This window comes from Acinonyx jubatus, chromosome F2 (assembly GCF_027475565.1).
Source record: "Acinonyx jubatus isolate Ajub_Pintada_27869175 chromosome F2, VMU_Ajub_asm_v1.0, whole genome shotgun sequence".
Lineage (NCBI taxonomy): Eukaryota > Metazoa > Chordata > Mammalia > Carnivora > Felidae > Acinonyx > Acinonyx jubatus.
In genome coordinates, this window is record NC_069394.1 from 59,258,405 (window position 1) to 59,282,011 (window position 23,607).

At 39.1% G+C, this 23,607-nt stretch overlaps 1 protein-coding gene across 10 annotated transcripts in view; it reads left to right on the forward strand.

Annotated features, from left to right (window-relative positions):
• The first annotated feature begins 3,943 nt into the window (after positions 1 to 3,943).
• The window catches only part of STAU2 (staufen double-stranded RNA binding protein 2), a 305,709-nt gene continuing 286,045 nt past the window's right edge, over positions 3,944 to 23,607 (forward strand). For 3 of the 10 annotated variants that reach the window (XM_027064364.2, XM_027064367.2, XM_027064374.2), the window contains exons 1-3: positions 10,365 to 10,448; positions 11,866 to 11,931; positions 14,418 to 14,474. Coding sequence is in view for 5 of the 10 variants with exons in the window: in XM_027064374.2 (XP_026920175.1) it covers positions 14,469 to 14,474 (6 nt within the window). In the remaining 5 variants the exon portion in view is untranslated. Of the gene's footprint in view, positions 4,062 to 4,593; positions 4,736 to 5,269; positions 5,408 to 10,364; positions 10,449 to 11,865; positions 11,932 to 14,417; positions 14,475 to 23,607 lie in introns of those variants that run through there. The other 7 variants (XM_027064372.2, XM_027064371.2, XM_027064366.2 and 4 more) reach the window with 7 other exon arrangements.

Genomic DNA, 23,607 nt, shown 5'->3' on the forward strand with positions numbered 1-23,607 from the left:
ATAGTAATAATAATACAAAAATGGAACATGGCATTCAAAAGACAGAGGAAGAACCCAGGCTAGAAGAAAAATACCCATGAAGAGAAGAATTCTTCCTATGAGTGCATTGTACTATAGATAAATGTAGTACAAGTTCATATTCAATAAAAGAACCCAGTTTACAGATGATAAAACAGATCAAAATGAAAAAGGAGATTACAAAAGTATCGCATCTTGTATTTCAGCTTAGGACTTAAGTTTGAAATTGAAACTTAAACAATGCCATTACAAATCTAATAAGTTAAAGTCAAAATGTCAGATTTCTGGTGTGGTGGAAAGTATAGATATATTCAAGAAAAAATTGAGAGTTTTGGAGGGGAGATGATAGATATGACGGAAAAAGAAAAGTCAATCTAAGCACAATTGGTTCCCTATTATTATTCAAGAATATTTGTTAGGCATTATGTTTCCTAAGACTTAACAGAAACTTTGTACACTTCATTAAATAAAATTTTGTTTCCTTACTCTTAATGATTATATTTATAATTTATTTCTATTCTTTTTTAGTATAGTGTTTTAGACAACTGATACCTAATAACTATCTTGTCATCATTATTATGGAAAAAATATTGAGTTGCAAACAATCTATTTGTGAACACACAAATACATTGGGAATTTTCAGAATGGTATTCTAATAGAGGTAAAGGATTTAGAAGTGCTTATTTCATGCATTTATCTATTCATTCATTCCTCTGTAAGTTCCAGGAGGAGAAAGATTCTGCAGATTTTTTTCATTGCTCTGTGTCTCTGGGCCATAAATAGTATTTGGCATATAGTAGCTACTCTGTAAATGTTTGTCAAATTCACTACTCCATTCATTCAACAAAAATGTATTGATCACTGTGCTGGATGCTGGGGAAGCAAAGATAAGGAAGCCATTGTTCCTGTCTTTAAGGAGCTGAAGGTATCGTGGAAGAAACACATACTGTGTAGTGATAAAAATATGTCGATATAAGTATATAAAGGAGAGTAGCTTATATGGTGGGCACTGGGGCTACATGAATTTTACAGGGAAACAGACATTAAGAAAAGGATGTATTAAAGGGCACCTGGGTAGCTCAGTCGGCTAAGCATCTGATTCTTGATTTCAGCTCAGGTCATGATGTCACTATATGTGAGATGGAGCCCCGCGTCCAACACTGCACTGACAGCGCGGAGCCTGCTTGGGATTCCTTCTCACCCTCTCTGCCCTCCGCCACTCTCTCTCTCTCAAGATTAATGAATAAACATTTTTTTTTTAAGGGAAAAAGATGTAATAATATAAGAGAGGGGACTTCTGGCTGGCTCAGTTGGAAGAGCATTTGAGCCCCATGTTGTGTGTAGAAATTACAAAAGACAAACAAACAAAAAAACCAACCCCCACTCCCCCCCCCAGCCCCAAACAACTTTACAAATATATATATAAGAAAAGAGGACCGGGGCACCTGGCTGGCTCAGTCAGTTAAGCATCCAACTCTTGATTTCAGCTCAGGTCATGATCTTGAGTTCTGTGGGTTTGAGCTCCACATTGGGCTCTGTGGTGTTGAGAGTGGGGAGCCTGCTTGGGATTCTCTCTCTCCCTGTCCCTCCCCCACTCTCTCTCTCTCTCTCAAAATGATAAATAAATAAACAAACTTAAAAAAAAACCCAAATTGCTCAAACCTGACAAAGATGAATTTGAAAGCGTATTTTTCTGATGGTTGAATATTTGACTACAATGGTACCTGGTAAAGATGCATTGATAAATGAGTTGCTTTGTTTTAGTCAGCTGCTAATAGGATCACTCTTCTTTAAATAGCCATTATTTTCAACTCCTATATGAATATTTTCTTTTAAAGTAAAATCTTCAGAAGATTATAGATTTATGTGTAGATTTCCACGTCACTCAGGTGATTTCATGTACTGATGCTATATACCTCATGCAACTGAAAGTGCAGCTTCAAGCTTAACAACAAATTTCTCTCTGAATATTGTGGCTTGAAGGGGAGCAAAGTACGTGACCCTCAAATATGCCACTTTGGCATGTAGATTGTTTTGAGCTGAAGACAAGACCAGCAGACCAAGAAAAGCTTTATCTCTCTCTTTACTACCCAAAAGAATTTAGATAGGGGGTCTGGCGCAGAGAGAGAGAGAGCTATTACCAGAGATATCGTTTATCTGAGTGACCTATCTGTACGGCAGGGCAAACATCTAATTACAAAACATCTGCTCTTATCATCCTCTGAATCACCCTCCTCCCATTTGAAGCTCAATACTCCTCTCCCATTCCTTAGCTTAGGATGGCATATAAACCTCAATTGTCTGATTTGTCCTTGGGTCTCATGTGCTCAGAGGGTTCCCATAGGTATATGCTGTTAATGTATTTCCTGTTAATCTGCTTTATATCAATTTACCATCCAAAGAACCTAGCAGGATAGAGGAAAATATGTCCTCCTCAACAGAGTAGCAAAAATTCAATCTATTTGGGGTACAAATGTAACGTGCCCATGGTTTCCTAGTTAGCAAGTGGATAACCAAAGACTTAAAATTGGTTATAAGAAAAAGTTACAGTGGAGATACAGTTTTCAGTTAACTTCAGTTATCTAAATTAAAGGGGATGAAATTTCTGACCCCTCTAGAGTCATTTGCCAAAGCATAAACTCATCCGTTAATCCAAATGCATTTACTTCCACCCTCTTGCTGTTGGATGCTGGGGTTACCAGAGCCTGTCCTGAAAAGATGCACCGTCTGTGAGGAGAGATGGGCTCAGAACAGTTGAATACACCAACAATGTCAGAGAAGAGAGAGTCAGGAGACGGCCCTGGCCCGCTCAGAGGAGTCAGAGAATGCCTCTCAAGGAGCTGATTTTGGAATTATTTGAAGGATGATTTTCTTCATCAGGTGAGGGGAGATGGACTCCGGGGAGAAGCAAGAGCCTATGGAAAGGCCAGGAAGTGACAGACTCGTGGTAAGAACTGCTTGTAGGAAGGGCATGTATTCATTCAAACAAGTATTTAAATGTTGACTAGATGCTAAGTTTGAGTAGCTTGAAGTCACTAATCAAGGACTAGTGCAAATTTAGGGAGGGTAAACATGTTAAGTGTGAAGGAATTGGCAGAAGGGAAGAGGGGAAGGCGTTTAAGAAAGAGTTCTAAGAGGAAAATGTAGCAGTAGCTGCGATCTTACCACATGCCAGGCCCAGTTTAAAGGGCTTTATATATAATCATATTTAAATACATATTATCATATGTAATCTCCTGAACAAAAGCATAAACGGACTCATTGAAAAGCAACATTCTCCTAGCCCAGTTAGCAAGTGGATAAGGAGGCTTGCTTATCTAACTCTGGTGCCCTTGGCTTAACCACTAACTAGACTATTATTGTCTCCCCAGTTGTAGATAGAACTGTCAGTTTTAGGTGATGACTAAAATCACAGGCTGGGTAAACATTTTCCAGGTGGAGATTGATACTGGGAAGGAACCCTGGGAATACTAATGCAAATGGGGAAGTTTGTGAAAACACAGTAATAATTCTATTTCTAGACTTATTTTTTTGCCAGATTATTTTTGGTGCCATTTACTAAATGAAGGGTTGAATTTCACTGGGTTTAGCCGGGTTGAAGTCGTCTAGACATCTGTAACCCACATCAAAACCAGGACGAATCAAGAAATAACTCGAGTTTTCTGGCACTCTTGCCTCAATCATCTAGGATCTAGGGCACTGTTCTAAGATGGTCCTCATTTTTGGTTCCAAGGATTTTTTCATGTGACCAAATACGGTTTCTTGGCTTTTTGTTTGTTTGTTTGTTTTTTGTTTTCTTGGTGGAGGAGGCTCTTTGGCTAAGCTTCCGATCTTGGACAGCAGGTGATTACTGATCACTAGTGTTTTCTGGGCGAGACAGTTGCACTAACCCCCTCCCCTCCTCCCCCGCCCCCCTCCTCCCAGCGTCTGGAAAGGTGCAGGATCTGCTAAACCGTGCATCGCACAGCGGCGGCCGGAGCAGACGCGGGATGGTCGCGTGTCCCCAGCAGAACAGAGGGGGGCAGCCAGAGAGCCTGGGAAAGGTAAGGGCAGAGAATCCGGGCGCGTATGGGCGTCTAGGAAGAGCAGAAGGTCAATTGGGCGGGGGAGGCAGTTGCTGAGTGCAGGTGTGGAAGGGGCTGCCTCAGGCCCACCCTTTGCAGCCGAGCGGGCGGGGAGCCAGGCCTGGGAGCCGAGCGGGGAACAGGGAGACTGCGGACTGGGCGCGCTCCCCAATCACTCTCTCCCCCTCGTTCCCAAGGCCTCAGGGAACGGCCCTAGCCCGGAGGCCCAGCCTGCCGGCGCCAGCACCGCAGCGCCAGCCGCGGCCGCTACTGCGGGGGGCCGGACCGCCGCCAGGGGGCGGGAGCTGCGCCTCGAACAATGGCCGCGCTCGGCCGCGGGCCGACGGGAGGAGGAATGGAGCTAGGGCCGGAGCCGGGCGCGCGGCCCGGGTCCGCGGAGGGCCGGGGGCGCGCGCGCGCGCGCGCGACGGGCTGGCAGGGACGCGGGAGCGGCTGCGCAGGCGGGGGCGCGCGGCGCGGGCCCGGGAGGGCGCGGCGGGAGCGCTAGGAAGGCGGGCGGAGGCGGGGGGCGGGGAGCCGGAGGGGTGGAAGCCGGCGGCGGCGGCGGCGGCGGCGGCGGCGGCCGAGCGGGGTCAGTTCTCTGTAGTGCTTGCCAATGTTGGAGCCGTCTGCAAAGTGTCCCTGGCAAGAAGGTAAATACCCTCGTTGGGGGCGTCCGGGAGGCCCCGACTTCCGCCCCGCTGGCGGAGGAGACAGAGGGCGCTGGGGAGCCTTGCAGGTCCTCGGCGCGCGGCGAACCCCGAGAAGAGCGGCCCCTTGGCGGCCTCCCCTCCCCCGCGCTTTCCCTCCCTCCTCGGGATCTCTCCAGGCGGGAGGGGGAGGGGAGGAGGACCGTGGGGGTGCGGAGGAGCCGGGGAAGAGGCGAATGAATTGGGGGGGGGGGCGTGTGTGGAGGGGTGGGACGACACAGGTGTCCGGAGGGGAGGAGCCGGGAGGAAGGCTAGGAGGCCGGCATAAATGGAGTGCCCGGGTTGGGGGTGGGGTGGGGGAGGCAGGCGCCCGACGCAGGGCGCAGAAAGATGGGGTCTAAGGGGCCCGGGTGGGAACAGTCTGAAGAGAGGACGGTGGGTGAAGCGGCGGTGTGGGAGGGAGGGAGGGAGGGGGAGGGCCCGAGGGTGGGTCCCTGCGGAGGGGAGGGGAAGGGAGGGGAGGAGGGATGGAGCGAGGCCCTAGGAGGGTCTGCGGGGAATGGCCCCGGGGGCGCGGGAGGAGCGGCGGGCCCGGGGCGCGCCTTGGGGTGGTGCTGGTGGCTATTTCTGTATAATGGGCAAGTGGTGAAGACGTAACACGCCGAAATGGGGAAGGTAGGTGGGGCCGAGGGGACAAAATATATCCTATGACAGGCAAGTTCTGATGTGGCTCGTAAGAACTACTACCGTGAGGACTCGGCTTAAAGGGGTAGTTGGCAGTTAGTGACCTTGCCGAGGTGAAGGGAATTGGGCGGAGAGACAAAGATCAGTTACAGAATCCACTGTGTGAGGGCAGAGCCTCCAGTCCCTCCCGGGGAGAGCCGGGGATTGTGATGAGGGGGGTGTTCCGCAGAGGCAATCGAGGAGACGCTGAACTGGGATTCTTAGGGAGGGGGGCGGGGATAATGGCCTCGAGGTTCTGGAAGTCCCTGGAAATACGTGCAGGATTTTGCATTTGTGAATAATTTTCTTTGGAAAGGGTCCATACTCTGCGTGACCCGCCGCTCCCCACACCCCCAAAAGGTTAACAACTCCTGGGGTAGGGATGGACCGTTCAATTAAGGGAATGTACTAAAGGATTTTGAAGTGGGCGGTTCCAGCAGAAACGATAGAGATGATCCTTTAAAGGTATTTCACTGTTAGGTGAAAACCCTTATTTTTAATATTTTGATTTCACAATTTTGGTGAACTTTTGCTGAGCATTACTTCTCTTCTGATGCATCCTTACATTTTAGGAAACCATGGCGAACACTTGAATTCAAAATTATGATGGGCAGGCAGGATAATAGTAACCTTGTAGGAGAAAAGATTGCAACGTTTCTCCAGGAGGGCATTTCTTTCCTAGTCCTTTCTAAAGATGATTCAAATATATTGTTGTGAATTGAGCTGCAGTGGAAAAAAAAATTAGTTAATAAAACAATCAAAACCCAGACATCCTGTATCTCAGTTGTTTTGTAATATGGCAAGTGTTTCACTTTTCAGTTTGTCTATATTTTACTGCAAACCAGAGATCTCATATATCACTTGAATTGTAGATTTGTTGCGTTTTGCAGCAGGCCTGTATTAAATTTGTGAGGCATTTATACCAAACTGTGGGGTGTGTATGCTGTTTTTTTTTTTTCCTGCTATGATTTCAACTCAAGTCACCATTGCCACATGTCATTACATAGCAGTGTAGTTTGAAATTTATTTGAAAGTGATCATTAGCTGGAAGGATATAGTGCGTATTTCCTAACAAATTACTGAATTTTTCCTCAAAAATCCGTTTTGTACCTGTAAAAATGTTCAAGCATAATCAGAATATGTATTGTTAACTACAGATGGAATGCCATGTAATTTTTAAGTTTTAACTTTTTATTTGGAAATAATTTCAAGCTTATAGAAAAGTAGGAAGGATAATAATAATACAAAGAATACTCATGTAACCTTTACTCAGATTTACCTGTTAGCATTTTATTCACTTATCACTAGATCTGGGTCTGTCATGTGTACATAATATTTTTTTCCTGAATCATTTGAGGGTAAGTTATGTCATGACTCTTTATTCCTAATCGGCATGGAAAACCATATAAATTTTATATTTTAGATTTTTTGGCTTGCCTGGATGAAGTTCTAGGAAAGAGTGGCTTGGTTTGGCTTTCAACAAAGAATATTAAAAATATTTAAGATGATCAAACTTTTCAGTGTGTAAACAATACAGAAAGTGAGGCTGAGTGGTTTTCCTGTTTTAGGATCAGATTCTGAAAGATATAATTGGCCAGTACTTTGGGATTTTTTTCTTTGTAGCTAACCTCTTTACTATCATTCCCTCCTTTTGTTCACTTTGAGTTCTGGGTATCTGATAATTAATGTGTACAGATCATAATAAAGAGAAAAACCTAGATATTGTAAAATTGAATTGTGTTAGTATTAGACTGAATAGTTGGAGGCATGCACAGTATGATCAAATTATGTGTAGATATATTTGTGCCTCTTTTAGGTACTCAAGGAAATATTAGATGAGTGTCTAGAATCCTTAAGAATTACAATTTATAATTGATTTTAAATAAAGCACCAAAGTTCCAAAGGAACCTTGCTATTATGTTGTCCTAGAGATCAAGACCTTTGTGACAGGAAAAATTTTAAGAGGTGAAGTCTTTATTTATAAATTTAATGTATAATAAAGAGATGAGGACTTCAAACCAGACCATACTAGGTTTTAATCCTAGCAGTGGACTGTGGGATGTAATACAACTTCTAGAAAAGCAGAGATAACCTCTGTATCCCGGGGTGATGAAGATTAAATGAGTTAATATAAAAATGGCAAAATATAACATGTGGTATATAACATTAGTGTCTGATAAATGTTAGTTTTCTTTCTTGGTTGGTGGTGAGATTTCTATATATTTAGAATCTTTCACAGGCTCTTAAGAGACATTAAAGTTTATATTAGATTATTTTGCTTTTCTTACATAAAAGTTCTTTTGGATGCCTACTTTGAAAAAGAAGTGAAAGTTAAGAAAAAACATTTTTTAATGCTTTTTAAGGACCCTGTGAAGTTTTTAGAGTAAGAAGCTTTGAGCTGATAGTTTTAGGGTAGTTTGGAGCCTAAGAATGGTATAGTAATTGTTTTTGCTTTTCATATTGTCCAATAAGACATTTATGTGAGGATTGCCTATCAATTGTGGGATGGTGCTGCTATAACAATTTGTAGAGAAATTAATTTAATAACGCTATTTTATGAAGCAATATTTAATTGTTGAAGATTTTATAGATTTAATTTTGTACAGCTTTCAATTTATCACATGGGTAACATCTGATAATAAAAGCAAAAGCAGCAAGTTATATCAGCAATACATTTCACATACATGTTGGACTTCCAATTCTTCATGAGCAGCAAATCTTCTACAGTTAGTTGCCCTCTCTCCATAAATTGCTCTGCCTGTTTTCATTTAGTAGCTTGGAATCTGGAACTGCATGTCCTAATGTGCCTGACTGGATAGCACTGTCGGGCATTTTTGGGACATGTGAATAGGTTTCTCTAAAAGTACTTAGCTGTAATTGGAATGAACTGCAGCTGGAAACTTTTTTGATAGTGGATGGAGAAGTGGATTTTATGAAATCATAGGGAGTATAAAACTGCTCTACATTTTATTGATATTTTATCGAATTGTTTTAAATGTAGGACAGTAGAGCAGGCATGTCTGTAAAGAAGGAATGAAGTGTTAAAGACGTGTCCCTATGGGCATTCCGAATTGTCCATAGTATGGTTGTGAATTATAATTTATATATTGATGTAAATGTAATATAACTGGGTAAAAAAAGTATAAGTTTAGAATATTATTCAGTTACGTCATGGAGTGCTATTATAGACCTATTAGTTTCATGTTTTAATTTATACATATCTTTATAATTGTGAAGGAGAGGCTTACAGAATACTTAAAATTTTATGGTCAATTTTGAGCAGTTTTGTTTTTTCTTACAACTACCCTTTGTATCAGAATATTAGAACTTTAAAAAATGTAACCTTATATCTTATTGTGACTACTTCTTGGAATCCGCCCACTACTGTTACAAACTCTAATATTGAAGAGCACCCCTATATTTACTGTAGCATTATTTACAGTAGCCAAATTATGGAAGCAATCTAAGTGTCCATTGATAGATGAATAGATAAAGAAGATGGGGTATACACACACACACAATGGAATATTTTTCAACCGTAAAAAAGAATGCCATCTTGCCTTTTGCAATAGCATGGATGGATCTAGAAAATATAATGCTAAGTGAAATAAGCCAGTCAGAGAAAGACAAATACCATATGATTTCAGTTTAATGTGGAGTTTAAGAAACAAAACAAGTGAACAAAGGAAGGGGAGGAAAAAAAAGAGACAAACCAAAAAACAGACTTTTAACTATAGAGAACAAACTGATGGTTACCAGAGGGGAGGTGGGGGGGGGGGTGGGAGGGGTGGGGAAAGGTGCAATAGTTGAAGGAGATTAAGAGTACACTTATCTTGATAAATACTGGGTACTGTATAGAATTATTGAATTATTATATTGTACATCTGAAACTAATATAATACTGTATGTTAACTATGCTGGAATTAAAATAAAAAAAATAACAAACTCTAATACTGAAGAAACACATATAGGTCTATAGATAAGCATTTGTAACTTTTAGAGGCTTACATGAGATAAAAACAAAATAGGATTTCTCAAATTTGGTGAGTGTTGAATTCTAGAAAGTAGGGGACACTAAATCACTGAGATGCTTTTAGTGGCTTTTTCACATTTTAACTTCCAAATGAATTATTTTCAGTTAAAAAAATGAAAATTGGTTGGGGCTGTATTTTTAGTTATACCTAGTGTATTTTAATACCATTTGACTACTGAGGCACTTTTTAGTGATTTCTTTTTTTTTTTGGACAAAATGTAAATGTTTAAGTTTCATAATTTATCATTTTCAAGTTCTAATGTAACTCATTTACTCATGTTAAACAGGGAATTATTTTTTTGGTTTCTCGAGGTATGTTAATTAATACCTAAATCACCATAGGAGTATAGAATTTTAGAGTTGAATGGGATTGTCTTATTTATTGTTGCATAACAAATTACCCTGGGAAGTAAGGGCTTAAAACAACAAACATTTATTACTCAGTTTCTGTGGGTTAAAAATCTGGGTGCAGCCTATCTGGTACTTGTGGCTCAAGGCCTCTTAGAGGTTGCAGACAAGCTATCCCTGGAGCTGTGGTCTCATCTGAGAGAGTGACTGGGGGAAGAGCTGCTTCCAAGTTCATTCATGTAGCGCTTGGCAAGATTCAGTTGGCTTGGGAGGTATTGGACTGAAGGCCTCCATTTCTTTTGGGTTGTTGGCCAGAGGCCTGTCTCAATTCTTTGCCATCTGGGCCTGTCCAAAGGGCAGCTCACAGTATGACAGTTAGTTTGCTTCAGAGCAGAGAGGTGAGAGAACAAGAGCAGGTAACACCCAAGGTGGAAATTGTGATCTTTTTTGTGATCCAGTCTTGTGAGCGGGGTCTTATTTCTGTTGTATTTTATTTGTTAGAGGCTGCCAGTGACTTTAGTTTACTTTTTACAGATTTAAAAAAGAAAGAAAGAAAGAAAGAAAGAAAAAGAACTTGAAAGACACACAAAGTAGTTTGCCAAGGCTCAAAAGGTAATCTCCTGAAGAGCTTGGAATAACATTCACATTCAGTGATCCTCAGCCGTTGTGCTGTTTCTACAACATATGATTTTTTTTGAAAATATAAAAATTGTTGCAGATGCCGAGGTCACTATTATATGTATATTGAAAACTTTCAAATTCATTTTGAATTGACCTCAGTTTGTCATCTTGAGAAAATGGTAGCTGTATATATACACACACACGGTATACATAAGAGTGTGTATATAAGAACCTATGTGTGTGTATATGTATATAGTGTATCTGTGTGTGTGTGTACGTGTATATATCAAGAACCTTTGTTTCTGAGGGAAATTTTAATATTAAAGTTTTACAGCATAAAAGATTCTTACCCAAGTGACTGGATTTAGTGCTTTTGCTCTTTATCAAGACTGTGTTGTTGCTTTTTAGATAAATTTTCTTGAAGGGTAGTGTCTGTACATAATTTTTTTTCTTATTTTATTTTATTTTTTTAGTAGCCTCTATGCCCAATGTGCAGCTTAAACTCACAACCCCTAGATCAGGAATCTCATATTATACTGATTGAGCCAGCCAGGTGCCCCCATAATTTATTTTTTCATGTAAACTTTTTACATTGTAAGATCCCATGATTTGTTTGTTCATAGACTTGGGTGTTCTGCCCTTCTTTGGTATCTATTTTTAAATTAAGTTTAGAAGAGATTTGCCACATGCAAAGAAATATAATTGTAGCAGAAGGTCAGACCCAGAAGGAAACAAACCCAAATGTAACAATGGGATATGTCAGGACAGTGATTTTTTTTTCCTGAAAATTTTATGTGAAATTTTATTGTGCATGCTGTTTTTATAATGATGATAAACAAAACCACAAACAAAAAAAAATCCAGCTAGGTTATCTTACTTTGTACTCTTCCATACCACCTAGGAGAGTAAGTAGGAGAGTAAGTGGTGTATGTTCTTCAGGCTTAATTTGTCTTATAGAGCTTGGAAACAAAGCTGTTTAAAACCTTCCTAGAGCAAGGGGAGTGTATATTAAATATTAATCTGAAAATTTCAGATTGTTTTTAATAGCTCCACTTTTGCTGGCATTGTTTTAGAACCAGAAGGGTCATCTTTCAGCCTACCTCTGCACTGTCCACTAGTCACATATGGTTATTTAAATTTAAATTAATGTCAAAATTTTTAAAACATCAAAAATTTACTTTCTTGTTGCATTAGCCACATTTCAAGTGCTCGGTAGCTATATGTGGCTAGTGGCTACTGGGTTAGACACTGCAGATATATAAAACATGTTTATCATCATAGAAAGTTCTATGTTGACCTAGATCTACTCCATTTTATATTTGATTTTGATCAAGGACATGTGTTTAAAGTGCTAATCATTGAGATCACCAACTAAGTTGAACTTTATTTCTTCATTTTCATTTTCCAGTTTTTGGAGCCGTGAGGGATACAGCAGTTTGGTCAATATTGTTTTAACATGCTTCAAATAAATCAGGTGAGTTTGTGTTAAGGCATGTCCTACTTATATGGTGCTTGGGCCATAAATTGTGGAACGTATTAACCCAGCTTTTCTATAGCCATAACCTGGCCACCGCTTTATAGAGCAATTACATCCTATATATTCACCATAGGAGACTGTGCAGGGCAGGTTGTCTAAGGATCATAGTGACAGTTCTGCAAGTTGTTAACTTATGAGTGTGCAGAGCAGAAGGTGTGTCTGTTCTTTTGGATGTTCCATCCCTCCAAGACTTAGTGTGTTCAGACTGCTTACAATTGTGATCTAGCTTCAGTAGGTGGCAGTTCTGTAGACTGAAAGCATTTCTAGTGACAGATCTTGTGAAGTAGTTCTATCAGTGTGTTAAAAAAAAGTTCCTTTTCTAGGGCACTGGAAAAGGCTAGAAGGAAGGCTCTGTTAAATAAACTTTAGCCTATAATGTCTTAGACTCACTGAAAGAAGTATTTTTCTTAGGTCTTGGCATTTCTCCAAGAACTTTATACATTTCATCTTATTCATTCTGAACAAATAGGGCATTGTGTTGGAAGTATAATATTAGGAAATACTTTTATTTCAGATTTGTAAGTCAAGAGAGAAAGAATTGGATTGCAAGAAGTAATGAATTTTGTGTGTGTGTGATTTAATGAAGTGGTACACGCCCGCCCCCCGCCCTGTCCTGCTCAGCTTGTCTAAGTAATACCCTCCAGTTGTGCATCACGCACCATCTCTCAGCCAGTGACTTCTAAGTTTATACTTCGCCTGGATCTCTCTTCCGAGCTCCGCACTCATGTAGCAGTTGCCAACCCGACCTCTTAACTTGGGTATCTTTATGCATCTCAGAATTAACATGGGCACAAGAAATGGTCTCAGTGCTTTGATACACCAGACTGAGTTCCTGGGTTGGTTGAGGTCGTCGTGCCAGCTGGAGGAGCTTTGCATAGATTGCCCCTGCCTGGGCCTCTCTTTCTGTCCGCTGTGGTTGGCTCACTTGACTCTGAAGCCTAGTATTTGCTCTCATAGCACCCTGCCCTTTTATTTAATGATGTTCTAACATTTGCAGTTCTAGTCAAATATCTAGTTGTTTGCTTAACATCTTTGTTCCTTGTTAGGGACCGTATGCTACATGAAGGTAGCGACTCTGCTGGTTTATTCTTGTATCCCCAGGTCCTAGAATAGTTCTGGTTGGATATGGTTTTTCATGTATTTGCTGAATGAGTGCATGGATGGTGCTGGGGTTGTCACCAAAGCAAGGAACTCTCCATTCTTTTCAAAATAACTGTGTAACCGTATCATCACTTTAGGTATTCTGTGCTTGCTTTACACAAATGTCACTAACATATAATTTCTTTCTTCTGCAGAGTTATTCTTTGACTTTCTCCTTGTACTAGAAAATTTTCTCCTGCAACAAATGTTGCTTTCATCAAAGATGATACCTATGTAGGTTTAAAGGAATCTGAAGCTGTACCATGCTTAGTGCTTTCTGTGCCTTCATAGTTGCTGTCAAATCCCACGGGGTGCATTGATGGAGCTTTATGTGACATGACTCGCAAACTATGTTGTAGGTTTGGGTGGATGCCAAGTGTATGGATACCTGCTATTGTGTGGGTACAATTAGAATAATTTGTTTCATATTCCACCAAAGAAAGGTGGAAATAAACATTCTTTTTATGCCAGTCGTCATCACTGAAAATTATAGATTAGTCCTACTGAAGATTTACTGTTGGTGCTACTGGTCATGTTGAATCAGGCATTATAAACAATTCTAGGCAATGTTCTGCAAGGCCACAAGCAGTTTCCTGTGCTTTGGCTGGAATTGTACACAGTGCTTGGAGATGTATATGCTGTCCTGGTAACATATGTGTATTTTTAGACTCAACCTCAGGACTCTCTTGCTATCGACTAAGTTTCATCCCCCCAAATGTTCAAGTCTGAGGGGAAAAATTAATCTAATTTGGAATTGAAGTTATAGAGAAGACTTTTTCTTCAGCCAGACTTAAACTTATGAGTGATTTATGTTTTATCATTGTCGTGGTGACTGCTTTCCCACTAGAGTGTGAGGTCTCAAGATGACTGTGAAAAGGCATGAAAATGTGATTGAATCTGACACGTTGAAGCAGTTGAGGCTTTCACTGAGTGATTTTCAACACTGTCTTTCAGATTCATACTACATTCTTATTTGAGAGGTCATTTTGTTTGTTGTCTTAAGATGCCTGAGGAGTACTAACAAATTCTTCCATGTGTGTTCCTAGAACTAATTAAAAACAAGGCTATTGAGTTAAGTTATATGATATTTTATTTGATATTAATTCTGCCTGACATTTTTAGGGATCATGGGGCTGTCCCATGTTCCGTTACAGTAGTGGCACTCCTGTCTTTAAATTGTGCTCTAAATGTGTGCTTTCCAGGTGCAACCCACGTAGAAAAATTAGGTAGTAGAGATAAACAAAAAGAAAACAGTCACAAATAATTCCACTATTCTTTTACAGAGATAATCACTGCTAAGCATTTTGGGGTGTATACTTCTAGATTTTTTTCCTATGCAGGTATGTTTTTATGTGAATATATGTTACTTTAAAAACTGGGATAATATAATAGTCTGAAGTGACTTAATAATTCATAGTTTGGAAGTACTAAATTTGTTTAATCAAACCCTTATTGTTGGACAGATTTTGGTATTATAGTTAGTGCCAGAGTGATTTTTTTCCTTCTTTTTTAACATATAAGTATGTTCCTTTGTCCATTATTTTCTTGTAATTAATTTGTTAGAAATGGAAATACTGGTCAAATGAGTATGCAAATTTTAAAGATATTTGATGCATAAATCCCCAAAATACAAAATTATATTTATTAGAATGCCTGTTTTCTTACTTTCTTGACAAATTTTCAATGTTTGCCAATCTGTCTGACAAAAAGTGATATTTTAATTTGCATTTCTATGATTTGCTTCTGTTTGTTGTTCTTTTGTGTTCTGTCTTTTGTGAATTGTTTATATGTGTCCGCTGGTAACTTTTCCTTTTTATTTGTAAATAAAATTACTTGGATTATAACCCCTTGAGAGTTTTCAGAGCTAGTATTGATAATTATTACTTTATATTTTTCATTCATTTTTCAACAAATAACTAGTGGGAACCTATGTTTCCAGGTACTGTACTAAGTAGGAGTTTGGTATATTTTGGACCTTTCTCTCTGGTGATTAATTATGAACCCCTAGGGAAGCTGTAGCAAATTTAAATTAAGAAGGCATTTGTGCTATGAAATAATATTTTTCAATGAGGGCCTTAAAATAAGGCAAAGTTTTTGGGATTAATTGGTGAGGCAGAATTGACAGGGCATGTATTCCACTGGGTTTAAGGGGAAGTCTGTATTAGGCAGCAGTAGGACTGGGAGAGTCCAGCAGCAGGGTATTAACAGAGGTCTCACTAGTCTGGTGGTTTCTTTGAAAGAGTTTTGCTGGTTTTGGAGTTTTGGAGGAACCTTTAAGTCCTGACTCAAGTAGAATGAGAGGTTAGGCAGGACAGCACAGTATTTCAGTGCCAGAAGAGTGGGAGAGGAAGCCAGGTGTTATGTAGGAAGAATATAGTACCAAGATACACTGCAAAGCATAAAGCCACTGTAGGATTATCAAGAAACGAAGACCTGGAGTTTAAGGGATAATGATGACCTATGTCACAGGTTTGTTGTGAGGAGTAATTAAACTGACAAAGGCAAAATGCTTAGCATTGACCCTGGTACTGTTGCTACTGCTACTCGTAATGCCGTTGCTGTCTAGCTCTGGAGACTGATGAGAAAGGAGGCAGACATTTAGATTGGTCATTAGAGTTGTGTAGTTGTTTGGGAGAGTGAAAAGCACCTCGGAAGTTTCTAAAGCCCAGGTCTGCGATAAGTGCTGTCCTCTTTCTTGCCATAGGCATCAAGAACTCTTATTCTTTTCTCTTAAAAGCTGCTTCTACTTAACTCTTAGTTATTTTTTCCCCAAATCTGGCTATGAAGTAGGATCTACAATCTGCCCATCTCTCTTGAAGCTGTAGGATGCAGTCTATAGTTAGAGGATTAAAAAAAATAACATAAGGAGTTAAAATGTGTAAGAAGGACTTTGGCTTTCTGCCGTGTTGACATAGCAAGATTTTTCCTCTATGTGGCCAGCTTCCAAGATGGGCCCAATGATCCCTGCCTCCTAGTATTTATACCATTGTATAATCCTCTCACACATTGTGTGGCCAATAGAATATGGTGGAAGTAATGGATCATTTCCAAGGATAGGTTATAAAAGACATTGTGGCTTTTGCCTCTTCTCTGTCCGTCTGTGCTGCTCCCCCCCACCCTTCCTTCCCTTGCTCATTCAGAGTAGTTAGCTGCCATGTTGTGAATAGCTCTATGGAGAGGCCCATGTGGTGAGAAATTGAGGCCTCCTGCCAACAGCTAACAAGGAACTGAGGCCTCTAGCCAACAGTGTGTGACTGAGTCTCCTTGGAAGCAGATCTCCCAGCCCTTGTCAAGTTTCCAGCTGTAAACTACTGGCCCACTGGCATCTTGACTGCCACTTCATGAGATACCCTGAGCCAGAACCACCCAGCTAAGCTGCTTCTTGATTGCCGAACCTCAGAAACTGTGTGAAAAAAATAAATGCTTGTTTTTTAAGATTCTAAGTTGGGGGTAATTTGTTATGCAGCAATAATATACTCTTCCTCCTTAAACAATTTGAGAACATATAGATATGTAAACAATGATTTTTAGACATTGGACGACAGGTGGCATCAGACTGTGATCCCTGAGAGAATGGAAACACATGAGGTAAGCCCTTCTTTACACTAGTTTACAGTAGAGCCTGGAGGTTGTTTATATAGGCTCCAGTGCAAGGAGGAGGAACCAAAACAGAGTTCACTTTCATTGAAATTAGGAAACAAAGATAAGTGTTTGGGAAGGCCAGGATGGTTAGAATTGCAGGGCAGAGTGCCAGAGAGAAGATACTTAGGGGGAGAAGGGTAAGTATATAGGTAAGTAAAAAAGTGCATTCAAGCATGAACACATTTTGGAGATCTGCAGAGGGTGCTTGAGTTTTTGGCTGAGTTCTGATCTGTAGATGCATGACAAGACTTATTCAAAGTCAGGGAAAGAATGACTGGAAAGCAGTGAAGAAAACAATTTCTGGAACTCATACAGAGCTGAGAATAGTTTGTGTCTAGACCATCTAGAGTCTAAAGACCTTCTAATACATGAGGCATTGGGAAGAGTCCTCAGAAGGCTTCAAGTGATCCCAAGTTACTTAACTGTGCATCAGAACAAAGTCCAACTCTAGAGAAATACAACACAATTCAGAATCCAACAATGTAAAATTTATGGTTTGCATCATTCAGTCAAAAATTACAATGCTTGCCTCACCTTGAATAAGGAATAGAGCATCTAGACAGATCAGTAAAGAAATAGAGGACTTGAACAACAGTGTAAGCCAGTTAGACCTAATAGACATACACAAAACACCCAGGAATAGCTGGATACACATTTTCTCAAGTGCACATGTGACATTCTCCAGGGATAGTCCATATGTTAGGCCACAAAAAATTCTCAGTACATTTTAAACATTTATGAAACCATAAAAGTATCTTCTTCAGTCACAGTGGAATGAAGCTACAAAATCAATAACAAAGAATACCTCAAAACTCAAAAATAGGTAGAAATTAAACAACATACTCATAAATAACCAATAGGTCAAAGAAGAAATCACAGGGGAAATTAGGAAATTATTACCAACAAATGAAAATGGAAACACAGCATACCATAACTTATGAGATGCAGCAAAAGTAGTACTTACAGGGAAATTTATAGCAGTGAATACCTATATTTAAAAAAGAAGAACTGAAACAAATAATCTAATTTCTTACTTTAAGGAAACTAGAAACAGAGGAGCAAATTAAATCCAAAGTGAACCAAAGAAAGAAAATAATAAAGATTAAAGGAAGATAAGTGAAATAGAGAATAGGAAACAATATAGAGAATCAGCAAAACCAAAACCTTTTCTTTGAAAAGATCAACAAAATTAACAAACCTTTACCTAAACCAGACTGATAAAGGGGGAAAAAAAAGCAAAGTCACACCTAACTAAAATCAGCAATGAAGGTGGGGATGTTGCTGCTGACCTTAAAGAAATAAAGAAAGGTATAAGAGAGTACTATAACAATTAATTGTATTTCAACAGCTTGGGTAATCTACATGAAATGGACAAATTCCTAGAAACACAGATTACCAAAACTAACTTAAGCAATAGAAAATATGACCTATAACAAGTAAATAGATTGAACCAGTAATAGTAATAATAACAAATCCCTTCCAAACACGAAAAGTGTAGGACCAGATGGCATTACTGGTGAATTCTACCAAACTTTAAAGAAGAATTAACACTAATCCTTTCAAACTCTTCCAAAAAATGAGATGACAAAGAATACTTCCTAACTTTATGAGACCAGCATTACTCTGGTAGCAAAGCCAAACAGATACCATGAGAAACAAAACAAAACAAAACAAAAAAACCTGAAGATTAATATTCCTTGAATTTAGATGTAAAAATCCTCAAGAAAACAATAAGAAACTAAATCCAGCAGTATATTTAAATGGTTATACACCGTGACTGAGTGGGATTTACCCAAGTGGGAATGCAAGGGCAGTTCAACATAGAAAAATCAAACTGCATCATACCCTGCATTAGTAGGATGAAGGGTAAAAAACAAACATCACCAGTTAATATGGAAGGCTTTTGACAAAATATAACACCTGTTTATAATAGAAACACTCCAAAACTAGAAAGAGAAGGGAAATTCTTCAGTATGATAAAGGGATTTATGAAGAACCCATAGCTAACTCAGTGGTAAAGGATCCAACTCAGTGGTAAAGGACAAAACTTTTCCCTATGATCAGAAGCAAGACAAGGATGCCTATTTTCACACTGCTGTTCAGCATTGTGGTAGGAGTTATAGCCAGAGCAGTTAGGCAAGAAAAAGAAAAGACATTTAAATTGGCAAGGAAGAAGTAAAACTGTTTGTATTTGCAGATAACATGATCCCATATATGGAAAATCCCAAAGAATCTACAAAAACCCACTAGAGGTAATAAACAAATTCAGAAAATTTGTAAGTACAGGATCAAACACAAAGTCAAATTGTGTTTCTGTATACCAGCAGTGAACAATCCAAAAAGGAGAAGAAGAAAACTGTTCATTTAATAATATCCAAAAATTTAAGGAGTTGAACCATTTATACACTGAAAACTATAAAACATTGTTGAAAGAAATTAAAGAAGATCTAAATAAATGGAAGATCTAAATAAATGTGTTTATAGATTGGAAGATTTAGTATTGTTGAGGTGGCAATACTATGCAAAACAAGGTACAGATTCAATGAGATCTCTGTCAGAATTCTAGTGACCTTTTTTGCAGAATTGGAAAAGCAGGTTTTTAAATTCATATGAAATTGCAGTGGTCTCAAATAGCCAAAACTCTATTCTTAGAAAAGAACAGAGTTGGAAGACTCATACTTCCCTATTTCAAAACATATTAATAAAGTGACAGTAATCAAAACAGTGTGGTACTCACATAAGGATAGACATATAAACCAATGGAATAGAATTGAGAGGAGAGAAATTATCTATCTATCTATCTATCTATCTTATCTATCTATCTTTATCTACAGATGATTTTTGACAACAGTGCCATGACCACTCAATGCAAGAAAGAAAAATTTCTTTAACAAATAGTTTTGGGACAACTAGATACCCACATGCAAAAGAATGCATTTAGACCCCTACCTCACACTGCATTAATATATTAACTCCAAATTGGGAGGAGGGTGTGTGCCTGGGTGGCTCAGTTGGTTAAGCATCCTATTCTTGGTTTTGGCTCAGGTCATGATCTCATGGTTTGTGGCTTTGAGCTCTGTGTCAGGTTCATTGCTGCTGGTGTGGAGCCTGCCTGGGATTCTCAATTCTCTCTCTCTCTCTCTCTGACCCCTACTCCCCCTCACCTTTCTATCAAAATAAATAAACTTAAGATATATTAACTCTAAGTGGATCATTGACTTAAATATAAGAACTAAAACCCTGAAAACTCAACAACAGAAGTATAAACAACCCAACTAAAAAATGGGCAAAAGACTTAAATTGACAATTCTCCAAAGAAGATACACAAATGACCAATATGAAGAAATACTCAACCTTGTTAGTGATTAGGGAAAAGCAAATGAAAACCACAATGACATACCACTTCATGCCCACCAGGATGACTAGAATAAAAGGCAAAAACAGTAACAAGTGTTGGTACAAGGGTGCAAAGTGTTGGTACAACAATGTACAAAGGTATATTGCTGGTGGGAATGTAAAATGATTCACTGTGGAAAACAATTTGGCAGTTCTTTAAAATACTAAACATAAAATTAGTATATGACCCAGCCATTCTATTCCTAGGTGTATACCCAAAAGAACTGAAAACAGGTGCTCCTATATATGTACACACGTTCATAGTAATACTATTTACAATAGACAAATGATGGAAGCAGCCTAAATGCCTATAGATGGAAGAATGATTAAAGAATGATTAAAGATGGTGCTGTAGGAAGATCCTGAACTTGCTCCTCCCACAATAAATAAACAACTACATATGGAATAATGTTTCTACAACATATGTTTCTACAACAAAGGACAAAAAAGACAGCCTTGAGATGGAGAGAAGAGGCAGAAACATCATCTTGCCAAAACAAAACAAAACAAAACAAAACAAAAACCCCAAAAAAACAAAACAAAAAAACATCCAGGTGTAATATATAATCAGGAGGGAACTCAAAAATACAAAACTTTTCCCTGAGGAACCAGAGGTTAGTGATTCATAACAGGTATCCCAGTCCTTGGATCCTGCATAACAGAGACAAGCCATGCAAATACTGGGCTTTGAAAACCAACTGGGATTATATCCAGAGAAACCATAGAACTATAGGAGTGGAGAACCCACTCTTAAAGGATTAGCATATGTACTCACCCCAGGATCAGCACAAAAATACCAATTTGAAAAGTGCCTCTGTGAAGAAGACCCGCTTAGTAATTTTAAAGCGTCTGTCAGGAAACTGTTGGGACTTTTCTCTGGGGATGGAGGCATTGGTAGGTGCCGTATTTGTGACCTCATCCTACCTTGCTAATGTTGGTGCTGGTGGGAACCACTTTGCAGCTATATCTCAAATTCCTGGAGACAGTGGGCACACCCAGCTGAGAACCCTGCCCATTCCCACAGTGCAGTCATGTGTTGCAACCAGGTGAAAGCCGCACGCAGCCACATGCAGCTGAGCCAGGTGTCAGCCTCATTCACCCTGTGCTGGAGACATGGTGCCGCCACAGTAGACAGTGCAGGCAGCCCACACAGGGAATTGTGCTTTTGAGGTACATATGACATCTTCTACACAAGGCCACTCCTTCAAGACTAGGAGAGGTGATTTGATTTGCCTGATACATAGAAACAAACAAGAGTCAGGCAAAATGAAGAGACAGAGAATATGTTCCAAATGAAAGAACAAGATAAAACACCAGAAAATGACATTAATGAAATGGAGATAAACAACCAACCTGATAAAGAATTTAAAGTAATGGTCATAAAGATGCTCACTGAACTTGGGAGAAGAATAGATGAACACAGTGAGATCTTCCATAAAGAGACAATGTAAGAAAGGTCCAAACAAAAGTTACAGAGCTGAAGAGTAAAATAACTGAACTGAAAAATACACAGACTGTATGAGCTGGATGAGCTGAATATTGGATCATTGACCTGGATGGCAAAGCAATAGAAGTCATGTAGACACATTAGCAAGAAGAAAAAAAAGTTAAGAAAATGAAGATAAGGGATTTTTCTTTCGGACACTATCAAGTGGAATAACATTCACTTTATTTGGGTCCTAGAAAGAAAAGAGAGAGAAAGGGGCAGAAAACTTATCTGAAAAAATCATGGTGGAAAACTTCTAATCTGGGGAACGAAATATACATACAGGTCCATGAGAGAATTCCAAATAAAATGAACCCAAAGAGATCCACATCAAGGTACATTGTAATTAAAATTAGAGAGAGAATCTTCAAAGTAGCGGGAGAAAACTTGTTACATAAAAGGGAAATGTCATAAGGCTGTCAGCAGAGTTTTCAGCAGAAACTTTGCAAGCTAGAAGAGAGCAGCATGACATGTTCAAAGTGCTGAGTGGAAAAAACTGCCAACCAAGAATTATCTAGTTGGTAAGGTTATCATTCAGAATTGAAGGAGAGATTAAGAATTGTTCAGATAATCAAAACCTAGAGGAGTTCATCACTACTAAACCAGCTTTACAAGAAATGTTAAAGGGACTTCTCTAAATTGAAAAGAGGTGGGAATAACAAGCAAATGTATGAAAGTAAAAATCTCTCTGGAAAAGGTAAATATATAGTAAAGGTAGTGGATCAATCACTTACAAAGCAAGTTTGAAGCTTAAAAAAAGACAAAAATAGGGGCACCTGGGTGGCTCAGTCGGTTAAGCATCTGACTTTGGCTCAGGTCATGATCTCACGGTTTGTGAGTTCGAGCCCCACGTTGGACTCTGTGCTGACATTACGGAGCCTGGAGCCTGCTATGGATTCTGTGTCTCCTTCTGTCTCTGCCCCTCCCCAACTTGTGCTCTGTCTCTCTGTGTCTCTCAGAAAATAAATGTAAAAAGAAAATTAAAAAAAAGAAAAATAGTAAAATTAAATAAAACTATGGTAATTAGTTAAAGACTGAATGAAATGATGTAAAACATGACATGAAAAATATAAAACGTGGGCAGGGTGGAGAAAATGTGTTTTGGAATATGTGCAAATTTAATTGCTATCAATTCAAAGCAGACCATTATATACATAGTAAGTTATATATGAACTTCATGGTAACCACAAAACAAAAAGTTACAATAAATACACAAAAGTGAATGAGAAGGAAGATGAACAGAACACTAAAGAAAGCCATCAAACCACAGTGGAAGAGAAAGAAGAAAGGAACAGAGGAACTATGAAAACAGCCAGTAGACTGAACAAAATTGAAAAAAGTACATACCTATCAATAGTTGCCTTCAGTAAATGGCCTAAACTCTCCAACCAACAGATGCAGTGGCTGAATGGATTTAAAAAAAAAAAAAAAAGCAAGACCCATCTATATGCTGCCTACAAGAGTCTCACTTCAGAAATAAGGACATACACAGACTAAAAATGAAAGGATAGAGAAAGATATTCCATGTAAATAGGAATTAAAAGAAACCTGGAAGGATGCCTAGCTGGCTCAGGTGGTGGAGCATGCAACTCTTGATTTTAGGGTAATGAGTTCAAGCCCCATGGTGGGCATAGAGCTTATTAAAAAAAAATGAAAGAAAGCAGTACGGTTACACTTTTAGCAAAGAAAATTGACTTTAAAACAAAAATTATAATAATAGACAAGGAAGGACATTACATAATGATAAAGGGGTCAATCCAAAAAGAAGACATAATAAATATATATGGACCCAACATAGGAACATCAAGATTTATCAAGCAAATATTAACAGATCTAAAGGGAGAAATTGATAGCAATACTGAAATAGTAGGGGACTTTAACACCCCATTATATCAATGAATAGATCATCCAGACAGCAAATTAATAAGGAAACCTCAGCCTTAAATGAC